Raw genomic sequence first — 12,520 nt, 5'->3', positions numbered from 1 at the left:
GTGTCAGGTTCGGGACATCTGAGCTGCAGTGTGGGGGTTGGGCAAGGGGGCCCATCTCCCTCCCCTGCCCATGGCTACGCTCTTTGGGGCAGGTGCCCTCCTGCCCCTATCCTGGCAAAGAGGTGCCCCACCCCAGTTTGCAGCCTGTGGTGCTGGGGGGTGCCAGGCCCTGGGGCAGGACGTGGCCACCCGGTGAGTGTCTCGGGCTGGGTGCTGTGATGGCCTGTCTGATCCACTGCAATGGGCACAGCTGGGCACCTGCCAGGGGGTCTTGGCACTGGGCTCTGAGCCTGGCACGGCTCTCCCCCTGCCTCCTGGCACACGGCCACTGCCCCCTGGCTCCAGGGCTTTGGGTCCCTGGCTGAGCTTCTGGCTGGTGCCTGTCCCTGGGGCAGAATGGCCCATAGGGCTGGGGGGATGAAGGGAACCACCCCCCCCCCGCAACCCGACCCTCAGGGTATTTTGTCAAGGACCCTCCGGGGAGGTGGGGGGGTGGTGTAGGAACAACAATCCTGAGCAGGTCTATAGCAGCAGCCAGCCCCACTGCCCTCCCAGAGCTGAGCAGAGAACCCAGGAGTCCTGGCTCCAGCTCGGCTCCCGGTGGCCCACACTGCGGGAGGCTCAGGTGAGATCAGTCGTCCCGTCCCCCCCCCCCCCCCCCCGGTGGACTCTCCTTTGCCATCACGGGGCACTGGGCTGACGGCAGCGTTGCTCCGAGGGGCTGGGCTCCGTCTGTGCCAGCTGCAGGCAGCCTCCCCCCAAAGCATCAATGGAACCCGGGGGGGGATGGAGAGAAATGGGGGGAGGTCACAGAGCCAGTGACCAGCCCCCACCCCAGGGAGAGGGAGCTCCGCAGGGCGCCAGGCGGCATCCGGAGACATGCAGCTCGCGGGCAGCACTAGTGATTCCACAGCAGCAGGGCCAGGGGCGTGGGCAGGGCAGGGCCGAGTGCCCTGGGGGACGACACGCTGGCTCCTGGTGAGGATCTGGAGGGCACCTGGGAAGACATGGCCCCAGGTGCCCAGAGTACTGCGGGGGTGGGGGGGATTTCTGCCCACAGAGAGCACCTGCCGCGATACAGATGGGCATCGCTGGCACCTGGCCAGGGAGCTGCACCCCAAGCCTTGGGGGCCAGGTGGGCAGTGGGGAGCCACTGCTGCCAATGCACCCCTGGCAGGCTCCTGGGCAGGGCTACCCAGGGACTCTGAGCCAGCTGAACCCTGCCACTTAACTGCCCCCACAGCTGGTGCAACTGGGCCCCATGGGGCGAGCCAGGCACAGGAGGGGCTGGGCTGGTTGCGGCCCTGACTCCACGGGCCACACTGGGTCGTGGGCAACGTCGCAGGGCTGCCTGAGCAGCAGATGCCCGGGTGATGGGCCACAGGCCCCCACTGGCCAGAGGCCGCTGCCCAAGGACCAGACGCTTGCCCATGGTTACCACGTTTATTGCTGTGGGCATAGGGGGTGAGGTCTGGCCTAGCCCCACCACACTGATAAATACCCTTGCCCCTGTCCAGCCAAAGGGGCACAGGGGTGGCACAATCTGCACCTGGCATCTTTCCCCAAGGCCAGGGGGACTGGCCAGCCCATCTGTGCCAGGACACAGCACCCCGTGTGACTGGCTGATGGCACCTGCTGGCTGACGATGCCACTGGGTGCTGGGCAGGGCGGAGTACGGACAGGGGTGGATCCAGACCGGGGGGGGGGCTCCATGCCAGCCTGTGTGCCCAGCAATACTAGTGCCAGGGCACCGTTACCCCCAGGGGGCCTGCAGGACTTGATGCTAAGGGCATGGATGGGACTCCGAGACCTAGGGGGTACTGGGGATAGAACCCAGGCGTCCGTTCTCCCCACTCTGTGCTGCCGGGGCTGGTGTTCAGGAAATGGTCCTCAAGCCATTGCAGCTGGGCGTGTGGGAGCCACGGCCAGCCTGGCACCCTGCCCCTCCCTGCACCCCCATGGCTGCATGCCCTGGCTGGGGCAACCTGGGGGGATCCAAGGGGAAAAAGTGGGGACAAGGGGGTGGCAGACCCTTGCCTCCTCCCTGTGGGTGGGGGAGGAGTATTGGAGCTGCCAGGCTCCCTGTGGGTCCCCCATGGGTGCTGCAGGGGTCATATCTGGGGCACCAACTGGGAGTGTGGCCAGCCCCGGGGCCATGGCGGAGGACGCAGGTGTGAGGTTACTGGCGTGAACTGGGACCGTATAGATCATCATTGCAACTGTCCTGAAGTGGCACCAAATCTTGTATAAAGGGGGTCAAATGAGGTGTCTAAGACAAGGTTGGGGTTTGCTGGTTATGATTCTGCTGTCTGCTTGTGTGTATTGTTTTTGTAGTTGAAATTATGAATATTGGCTCTCTACTGTCTGTAGTTCAAACTTGTTCTATGCTTCTGGGGGACACCCCCAGACACGTTGGTGTCAGCTCTGCCTAGCCGGCCGGCTGGCTCATGAAGGACCATCAGCGACACACCTGACCCACTGAGAGAAGGCAGATACACCTTGCGACTCAGCCAGGTACGCAGGGACCTGCCTATGGACAGACCTCTGAGGGTTTTCCAGGCCGTGTGAGGGGCAGCTTGTCTCTGGGACAAGGAAAGCAGAGACCACCTGGCAGGAGACTGAGAAAAGCTGCGGCAGCTCCTCCACCTGGTCTTCAATCCTGCTTCTGCCCTCTGGAGGGACTTGGCTACACGGAAGCTCTGAACCAAGGACTGAACGACCCCTCCCAGCTGGGGACGTTCTCCAGAGACTGGATTTGAACCAGTCGTTTATTCCATCACTGCTGCAAGCCTGAACCAAGAACTTGGCCATCACTGGATGTCATTGATTCCATTTCACCGATTCTAGCTCTCATCTGTATCTTTTCCTTTTATGAATAAACCTTTAGATTTTAGATGCTAGAGGATTGGCAACAGTGTGATTTGTGGGTAAGATCTGACTTGTATATTGACCTGGGTCTGGGGCTTGGTCCTTTGGGATCGAGAGAACTGTTTTTCTGCTACTGGGATATTGGTTTTCATAACCAGTCGTCCCCATAACGAGTGGCCCTGGTGGTGATACTGGGAAACTGAAGTGTCTGAGGGAATTGCTTGTGTGACTTGTGGTTAGCCAGTGGGGTGCACAGAAATCCCAGCCTTGGGCTGTAACTGCCCTGTTTTCAGCAATGTGTCCTGAACTGGCACTCTCAGTTGGATCCTGCCAGAACCAGCATCGTTACAGTGGGCGTCCCAGGGGCTGTGGGAGGGAGCGTGGCTGGCCCCGGGGCCATGGCGGAGGACGCGGGCGTCCCAGGGGCTGTGGGAGGCAGCGTGGCCGGCCCCGGGGCCATGGCGGAGGACGCGGGCGTCCCAGGGGCTGTGGGAGGCAGCGTGGCCGGCCCCGGGGCCATGGCGGAGGACGCGGGCGTCCCAGGGGCTGTGGGAGGGAGCGTGGCCGGCCCCGGGGCCATGGCAGAGGACGCGGGCGTCCCAGGGGCTGTGGGAGGGAGCGTGGCCGGCCCCGGGGCCATGGCGGAGGACGCGGGCGACCCAGGGGCTGTGGGAGGGAGCGTGGCTGGCCCCGGGGCCATGGCGGAGGACGCGGGCGACCCAGGGGCTGTGGGAGGCAGCGTGGCCGGCCCCGGGGCCATGGCGGAGGACGCGGGCGTCCCAGGGGCTGTGGGAGGGAGCGTGGCCGGCCCCGGGGCCATGGTTGAGGACGCGGGCGTCCCAGGGGCTGTGGGAGGCAGCGTGGCCGGCCCCGGGGCCATGGCGGAGGACGCGGGCGTCCCAGGGCTCAGAGGCTGTCGTAGATGACCCGGGGACAGGCCTCAGGCAGGACACAGTGGGCCTCGTGCTCGACCAGCCCGGCAGGGCACTGGCACCCGGGCACGCAGGGCGTGAAGCAGCGAGACTCGATGGCCCCCAGCGGTGCATCCTTGTTGTAACACGTCTTGGGGCAGGGCGGGCCGCACTCGTCGAACACGTAGCCCTGGTCCTTGGGGCAGCCGACGGCTGGAGGGAGATGGAGGGGTCAGTGCCAGGGCTCGGGGGGGGAAGAGGCAGTCCTGGGACCTGCCTCCCCCATCAGCCCAGGCTCAGCCCCGAGGGTGAGAAGCCAGAACTGCCCCTGTGGCCATGGGGCCAGCCTGAATCTCCCCAGGGGGTTGGGGCTGTGCCCACCACCTGCCCCTTCTGCACCCCTGCATCTGGGCTAGCATAGGGCCTGCCCCCCTGCAGGGCTCCCCCCCAATCTGAGCCAGCACAGGGCCTGCCCCCCCCAGGTCCTGCCCCCCCCAATCTGAGCCAGCCCAGAACCTGCCCCCCAGGGACTCCCCCCACTGATCTGAGCCAGCCCGGGACCTTCCCCCTCCCCGGGGCTCCCCCCCTACCCCGATCTGAGCCAGCCCAGGGCCCGCCCCCCGACCGGTGGGGGTCACGGCCGGGCCTGGGGCTGCGAGGGTCCGGGTGGGAGGAGTGGGAAGCCCTGGCCCCCGCCCCCCCTCACCACAGAGCGTGGGGGAGCGCCAGCTCAATGCCAAGCCGGCCCGGCGGCACAGGGCGGCGTAGGCCTCCAGCGCGTCGCACAGGCAGGGCTCGGCCCCGGCCCCGGCCCCGGCCCCACACAGGTCGTAGACGCAGGCGGCGAAAAAGGGCTCCGGGGGCACCAGGGGGTGGCAGGGCTTGAACGCCCCCGACTTCAGCACCTTGCAGCGGGCGTTGGCCTCCTTGCGGGCGCGGTAGCCGGCCTCCTTGCAGGGATCCACATCCCGCCCGTCGGCACAGGGCCCGCCCGTGCCGTTACCGCTCAGCACCTGCCCCAGAGACGCCGTCAGCGCGGGGAGGGGGGATCGCCCCCAGCACCCACCCAGCCTGGAGACCCAGCAGAGCCCGGGGGCTGCAGGGAGGGAGGGAGGGCAGGGGCTGGGGGGCCAGCGCCCTATGGCGGTGCTAGGGCGTGCTGTCCTGCAGTAAGGGGGGGGTTCAACAGGGGGCGTTCTCCCCTGGCAGTCAGTGCTGGCCCTAATGCCCTGGTGTGGCACTGGGGGGCGCTGCAGGGAGTAGGGCAAGGGGGGCTGCCCATGTCCTGGCTACCTCCTCCCCATGGCTGTCTCCCTTCCGCATACAATTCCCCCTAGTTGGGGGTCGCAGCCCTCACTCCAGGGCACTCGGGGGTCATGATGGGCACCCCAGAGGGATACCGAGGGGGAAGGGAGCCGGCTGGGGGGCGTGATGGTGGAGAAGGGAGCCGGGCGGGGGGGAGTTATGGTGGGGAAGGGGGCTGGGCTGTGGGCAGCCGGAGGACCTGGCTTGCTGTCCCTGGGGCGGCCCCCGCTCACCCTCCAGCTGTTGCCGAAGGCGGCCTCGGAGCGGGCCAGCTGCCCCGAGCGCAGGCGGGTGTCGTCCTGCGGGTGGCCGTTGAAGTTGCCACACAGGCCGCACATGTGCCCCTTGTAGGTGCCGGGCACGCTGACCTCCAGCTGCGAGCGCCCGCTCCACAGGACCTGGGGGGAGAGGGGAGATGGGCAGCACCCCCCGAACGCGGGGCACAGGGCCCAGCCAGCCGCCGGTCACAGGTGCTGCTCTGCCTGCCAGGCCCCGGGCTGGATCACCTGCGTGACAATGCCCTCCCGCTGGCGCAGCCTGGATCGGAGGCCTGGGGGCGGCACCCCAGCGGGCAGCGGCAGGGCAGAGGACCCCCATGCCCGGCGGTTACCTTCACCCCGATGTTGGTGTTGAGCAGGACGGTGTTGGTTTGGCGCTCGACGTAGAGGTGGGGCTCCTTGAGGAAGGGCAAGGTCACCACCTGGCCGTCCACCTGGGAGGGAAGGGCAGGGGTTCAGCGGGCACCGGAGGACACCGGGGTCCCACCTGTGCAGCCTGGTTCCCTCCTGCCTCCAGGTGACCTCCCATAACCGCACCAGGGCCCTGCCCAGTGCAGGCTCCAGACCCGGCTCCGCCATGGGCAGAGGCTCGGGGTGCAGTGGGCGTCCAGCCTGGCACTGTCGCCCGTCTCACCCTGACCAGCCAGTCCTGCAGCAGCTGCACCACGGTGTCCCCGACTCGCACCGTCACCTCCTTGGTCCAGGCCACACCCGGGCGCCCCCGGTCGTCGTTGGTCACGTGGATGCTGCGGGCAGGAGACGGGCACAGGGTTTGTGTGTGTGGGGAGGGCTTTCCTCGGTGGGCTAGGGACAAAGCTGGGAACAGAACCCAGGAGTCCGGGCTCCAAACTGCCAACCACTAGCCCCCACTTCCCTCCCAGAGCTGGGATAGAACCCAGGAGTCCTGGCCCCCAGCCCCCTGCTCTAACCCACTAGATCCCACTCCCCTCCCAGAGCTGGGATAGAACCCAGGAGTCCTGGCCCCCAGCCCCCTGCTCTAACCCACTAGATCCCACTCCCCTCCCAGAGCTGGGATAGAACCCAGGAGTCCTGGACCCCAGCCCCCTGCTCTAACCCACTAGATCCCACTCCCCTCCCAGAGCTGGGATAGAACCCAGGAGTCCTGGGCCCCAGCCCCCTGCTCTAACCCACTAGATCCCACTCCCCTCCCAGAGCTGGGATAGAACCCAGGAGTCCTGGCCCCCAGCCCCCTGCTCTAACCCACTAGATCCCACTCCCCTCCCAGAGCTGGGATAGAACCCAGGAGTTCTGGCCCCCAGCCCCCTGCTCTCACTACTAGGCAGCCTTTCCCTTCCCCCCAGGCTCCCCTCCCTGGGGCTGCTGCCCATGTCTGCTGCGCCCCCTCTCACCTGAAGTCCTCCCGCTGGCAGTCCTGGGCCAGGACGTAGGTGCAGGTGCCCTGGAAGTGCAGGGTGCGTCCGTCGAAGGTGCGGTAGTGTGGGTCGCCGAAGGCCAGGCAGGTGGCGGGGCGGGGCAGGCAGCGAGGGCAGCAGGTGCCTGGCGCCAGGGCAGGTGTCTCATCCTGGGCACACAGGGGCCGTTACGGGGATGCGGATGCCAGCCTCTGCCCCCGTAATGCCCACGGCTGGCTGCCCCTCTCCCATCCCCCTCCCGGCTTCCACCCTTCCCACCCTGTAACGCCCGGCGCTGGCTGCCATCCCCCCCCGCATGGCTATGGGACACCTCCCAGGGTAACGGGGTGGGCGCAATGGATCCTGGCAATGGGACAGTACTCACCCCCCCCAGTGGCCAAGTCAAGTCCTCAGGGGGGCCCCTGACCTGCCCCCCCATGGCTCAGCCAAGGAGCTCGACCAGCGGGGAGAGGGAGGGCAGGGGCCTAGCTGAGCCCCCACTCACCGCGGCGCAGGCGGCCGGGGGGCAGGGCTGGATCTGGCAGTGCACCTCCCCGGAGACGCAGGTGCAGGTCGTACAGGTGTCCACCTGCCAGCGCTCGCTGGCCGGGTACCGCTGGCCCTGGTAGGAGCAGGAGCCCTCTGGGTCTGAGGGCAGAGGATGGAGCCAGCATTGTGGGGATCCCCCAGGCCCAGAAGACAGCGGCCTGGGGGCAGGCGCCGGGTCCTGGCAAGGTGGCAGGACTGGCATGGCGCAGGCAGGGGCGCCAGGTCTGGCCCCACCCAGCGCGGGGCCGGTGTGCCGCCTGCCAGACGGTGCGGGAAGGCGGAAGGCAGCGTGGCTGGTGATTCGAGCAGGGAGAATCAGGGGAGCCAGGACTCCTGGGTCTTACTCCCAGCACTGGTCTCTGTGCAGCGTGCAGAGGGCCCCCTTCCCCTGCTCGGTGCCTCAGTTTCCCCACCTGGGACGGAGGGCTGACACTGATCAGCCTCACCGCACAGGCTGTGAAGTTTGCCCCGCGCAGACTGGCACCATCTGTGTGCAGCCCCTTTAACCTCTTCCGTGCCACCTTCCAGGATCTGTCAGCGAGGGGCTGGCACCGTACTGGGCACCCGCCCGGGGGAGCAGCACGCCCCTAGGGAGCCTGCCATTGCAGAGTCACTGGCCTGCCACCCCTCCCCTCCTGTGGCGTGGGCCCTGCACCCGGCCAGCCCGCCAGGAGCAGCGCCTACCTTGGCACTCGTAGCAGCAGGAGCCGGGCATCCGCACCCTCCGCAGGCTGCCCTGGCACTCGACGGGCTCGCACGCCGTGACGTGGCACTCCACGTGGCCGCGCTGCGTGGCAGAGACAACGGAGAGGAGTGGGAGCCCGGCTCCACCCGACAGCCCTCCGCCCCTCTCCCCCCAGCCGGGCAGCCCCAGGCACAGAGGGCACCGGTAGCCAGTCTGCACAGGGCACGCCTGGCGCAGGGGGACTGCTCCATCCTTTCCACACGGAGAGCCCTGCCCTCTGCCCCCCAAATGCAGCCCTTGGCCTCGTTGGCACACAGGTGGGCCTGCCCCCCGCCCCCCTGTTCCGTACCCCGCGCCCGCTGGCCCGGGAGGGGGCAGCCCAAGCAAGGTGCCATATGGCCTGTCCAGGGATCCCTGCCACAGAGCCCGGACTCCTGGGTTCCCCTCCAGGCCCTGCTGTGGGGCCCCAGGCGAAGCCCCTCCCTGCCCGGCGCCTGGGGAATCGCCAGTTGTTTGGGAAGCGCTGGCTGGAGGGAGAGGGGTAGGGACACAGTCACGCCAGGCTGGGGGTGGGAACGGAGCCCCCAGGGCACAGACACACCAGGTGTGGGGGAGGGGATGCCCCAGGGCACAGCGCCAGACTGGGGTGGGGGCTGCCCCCGCTGGGGCTTACATGACAGGTGCAGCTGACACAGTCGTCCTCGCTCTCCACCCAGCTCTCACCGTCCGGCACCCGGCGCTCTCCAGCCTCTGTCACGCACTCTGCAAGGGAGGGTGGGGGGTCAGCCGCTGCCCCAGACCTATGGGGATGGGCGCTGGGAACTGCGTGGGCAGACAGCCGCCCTGTGACCAGCAATGCCACTGATGGCGCAAGACAGTTCCTGGGGGGGCCACATGATGGGACGGGGGGGATTCTCACACAGTCAGCCCTGTGCTGACCGGCAGTTTGCCATCACTAGGCTTCAGAGTTATTAGCTCTGATCTAGCACTGTGCTGTCTGTCTGCAGGGACGGGTGCTTGACAGACAGACAGACCTGGGGGAAGCTAACCCAGCGTCACCGCCTCGGGGTCCCCCTTGCCCGCTTGGCCTCTGCTGCCACTGAAGGGACAACTGCCCTGTGGCCTCTGTGCGTGGCCAGCTCCGAGCACCCCAGCCACAGGGCTCCGTGCCCAGCTGGGTAGGGGGGGACTTGCTGCCTGGAACGCAGGGATCCCCAGATCCCAGCCCCCCGCTTCTTGGTGCCATGCCGCTCCCCCTCCCCCCCACAATGAAGCGTGCTCCAAGGGGCCCCTCGGCGAGGCCTCCGGGTGCGAGCAGGCGCTGGCCATACGTCACCGTCACAGACGGGGCAGCAGGCGCCCTGGGGGGTGAACTGCTCGGCGGGAGGGCAGCTGAGCAGCGGGCAGCCCTGGTGCACGCACACCCAGGTGAGATCCTGCAATGAGAAGAGCGGGGGCCGGGATGCAGCCAGGGCACAGGGGGCAACCCGGGATGGCAACATGGGCGCACAGAGACCCATGGGACGGGGCCGCGACTTGGGCACAGACACATGGGACGGGGCGGTGGCACGCCCCCCCCTCCCCCACACACACACCAGGGTCAGCTGTGGGTATGGAGGCCAGTGCCCGGAGCTGGGCGCCCCTCACGATTCTCTCTCGGACAGGCCTGCTGCTAATGGGATGAGAGGAACCTGGGGGGCCCGGAGAGGGGTCCAGCAGGGGAGCCATGGGGCGGACAGGCCACACCCAGCGTGCTCTCCATGGCTCCGAGGGGCCAGCCCCTAGAGGGTCACTGGAGGGAGAGCTGGAGCCTTCCCACTATGGGGGGCACCCTGAAAATCAAGGGTCATGGACTCCCCACTTCTCCCTGCTGGGCTCTGGCCCCACTTCACACCACGCGGGGCTGGCCCTGGTCACTCTTTGGATGGGAGACCTCCAAGGGAGGCCCAGGGTGCTGCAGGGAGCGGGGCGGGGGCTCAGCAGGGGGGGCTCTCCCCTGGCAGTCAGCGCCCGGCGTCAGTGCCTGCCAGTGCGGCACTAGGGGGCGCTGTGCTGCAAGGAATGGGGCAGGGGCCCAGCAGGGGGCGCTCTCCCCTGCACTCTGCGCTGGCCCGATGCCCCAGGGCGGTGGTGGGGGTGACCTTAAACGTGGGCCATGGGGGGCAGGCCGTGGGCACACCCCAAGGCGCCGTGTGCGTCAGAGACGAGACTCTTCCTTCCCGGAATGACTGCGCCGTTCCACGGCTGCCCCGCCCCACCACAGAGGGGGCTGCACGGCACGGCCCGGGGGCGCAATCTTGGGACGCGAAGGGCTGAGGGCAGGAGGCGTCCGCACTCCCCTGGAGCAGGCGCCGGCATGGGGGTCTGATCGCGCAGCGGGGTCAGGCTCAGCTCAGCCCGGCAGGCCCAGCGGAGGGACAGAGCCGGCCCCGGGGCTCGTACCTTGCACTGGCAGGTGTAACACGGGTCGCCAGCCGCCTGGAGCTCGTTCCCGGCCAGCTCGGCCGTGCAGTTACTCAAGGCCTCTGCAAGCCACAAAGGCAGTGGGGTGAGGGGCGGGGAGAGGGGCCAAGGCACAAGGGACAGCCCCACCCCGCCCTGCCGGGGGGAGCCAGGGCCAGACACCTGTGTGACGGGAACGGACTGACCAGTGAAACAGCCCAGCTCCGGCCTTGCCTGGAAGGGGGCACTATGGGGAGCGGGCGCTGGCCATGGGGGAGCTCCCAGCTGCTCTAGCCCCGGTCTGGCCCAGCAGGGGCTGCTGTGGGGAGCGCAGTGGGAGAACTGGCCGTGGGGGCACTCGCAGCGACTTCAGCACCGGCCTTGCCCAGCAGGGGGTGCTGTGGGGAGTGAGGTGCGGGCACTGGCCGTGGGGGGAGTTCCTGGAGACTCCAGCCCGGCCTTGCCCAGCAGGGGGAGCTGTGGGGAGTGAGGTGCGGGCACTGGCCGTGGGGGGAGTTCCTGGAGACTCCAGCCCGGCCTTGCCCAGCAGGGGGCACTGTGGGGAGTGAGGTGCGGGCACTGGCCGTGGGGGGAGTTCCTGGAGACTCCAGCCCGGCCTTGCCCAGCAGGGGGCACTGTGGGGAGTGAGGTGCGGGCACTGGCCGTGGGGGGAGTTCCTGGAGACTCCAGCCCGGCCTTGCCCAGCAGGGGGCGCTGTGGGGAGTGAGGTGCGGGCACTGGCCGGGGGGGGGAGTTTCTGGAGACTCCAGCCCGGCCTTGCCCAGCAGGGGGTGCTGTGGGGAGTGAGGTGCGGGCACTGGCCGTGGGGGGAGTTCCTGGAGACTCCAGCCCGGCCTTGCCCAGCAGGGGGCACTGTGGGGTGTGTGGGGTAGGCACAGGGCATTCCAGAGCAATGGCCGCCCCGTGCCAGGCCCTGGCTGAGCAGCCCTGGCGTGTGCCCGCAGGGTACTCACGGGCACAGGTGGGGCAGCAGTGCTGTGGCCCGGGCGGCTGGATCTGGCTCCTGGGGCAGCCGACCAGGCTGGGGCACTGCCTGCGGTAGCAGTGCACATGAGGCCCCCCGACCGCCAGCCGCTGGAACGAAAGGCAGAGGCCAGGCTGGTTACTGCCCCGTCCCCCCGACCCCTCACAGCACAGACCCTGTGTCACGTTATTGACAGAATCTGGGACCGTACAGATCATTGGTGCAACCAAGGTCCTAAAGTGGCACCAAATCTGGTACAAAGGAGGTCACGTGGGGTGTCTCAGACAAGGCTGTGATTGGCTGGGTAGGATTACGCTGTCTGCATGTGTGAATCGTTGTTGTATGTAAAGTTATAAGTATTGGCTCTCTACTGTCTGCAGCTCAAACTTGTGCTCTGCTTCTGGGGGACACCCCGGACACGTTGGTGTCAGCTCTGCCTAGCCGGCCGGATGGCCCATGAAGGACCATCAGCGACACACCTGAGCCACTGAGAGAAGGCGGATACACCTTGCGACTCAGCCAGGCACGCAGGGACCTGCCCATATGACTCCAAACTCCATTTTGCTGTAATTTTCCACAGTACGAACAAAGAGGGGACCTGCCACCTGGAGGAGACTATAAAAGGCTGATGCCTCATCTCCACGTGGTCTTCAGTCCTGCTTCCTGCCTCTGGAGGGACCTTGCTACAAACTGAAGCTCTGAACCAAGGACTGAACGACCCCTCCCAGCTGGGGATGTTCTCCAGAGACTGGATTTGAACCTGCCGTTTATTCCATCACTGCCACAAGCCTGAACCAAGAACTTGGCCATCACTGGCTGTCATTGATTCTATCTCACTGATTCTAGCTCTCGTCTGTATCTTTTTCCTTTTATGAATAAACCTTTAGATTTTAGATTCTAAAGGATTGGCAACAGCGAGATTTGTGGGTAAGATCTGATTTGTATATTAACCTGGGTCTGGGGTTTGGGTCCTTTGGGATCAGGAGAACCGTTTTCCTTTTTCTTTCACTGGGGTCTTGGTTTTCATAACCATTTGTCCCATAACCAGTGGCCTGGTGGTGATACTGGGGAACTGGAGTGTCTGAGGGAATTGCTTGTGTGACTTGTGGTCAGCCAGTGGGTGA

General features: G+C 66.9%; 1 protein-coding gene across 15 annotated transcripts in view; it reads right to left on the bottom strand.

Annotated features, from left to right (window-relative positions):
* Positions 1–1,429: 1,429 nt before the first annotated feature.
* Positions 1,430–12,520, bottom strand: part of KCP (kielin cysteine rich BMP regulator) — a 54,968-nt gene continuing 43,877 nt past the window's right edge. For 12 of the 15 annotated variants that reach the window (XM_084637966.1, XM_084637973.1, XM_084637976.1 and 9 more), the window contains 12 exons: positions 11,386–11,506; positions 10,412–10,494; positions 9,306–9,405; positions 8,643–8,731; positions 7,969–8,071; positions 7,241–7,383; positions 6,733–6,905; positions 5,997–6,108; positions 5,695–5,796; positions 5,318–5,482; positions 4,685–4,792; positions 1,430–3,992 (listed from right to left, as the gene is read on the bottom strand). In XM_084637966.1, the coding sequence (XP_084494092.1) occupies positions 3,105–3,992; positions 4,685–4,792; positions 5,318–5,482; positions 5,695–5,796; positions 5,997–6,108; positions 6,733–6,905; positions 7,241–7,383; positions 7,969–8,071; positions 8,643–8,731; positions 9,306–9,405; positions 10,412–10,494; positions 11,386–11,506 (2,187 nt within the window). In that variant the 3' untranslated portion in view covers positions 1,430–3,104. Of the gene's footprint in view, positions 3,993–4,485; positions 4,793–5,317; positions 5,483–5,694; positions 5,797–5,996; positions 6,109–6,732; positions 6,906–7,240; positions 7,384–7,968; positions 8,072–8,642; positions 8,732–9,305; positions 9,406–10,411; positions 10,495–11,385; positions 11,507–12,520 lie in introns of those variants that run through there. The other 3 variants (XM_084637969.1, XM_084637970.1, XM_084637972.1) reach the window with 2 other exon arrangements.

This window comes from Lepidochelys olivacea, assembly GCF_965140295.1.
Source record: "Lepidochelys olivacea isolate rLepOli2 genome assembly, chromosome: 1".
NCBI classification, from domain to species: domain Eukaryota; kingdom Metazoa; phylum Chordata; order Testudines; family Cheloniidae; genus Lepidochelys; species Lepidochelys olivacea.
The sequence above is the reverse complement of the archived record's forward strand: the minus strand, read 5'-3'. Positions and strand labels throughout refer to the sequence as shown.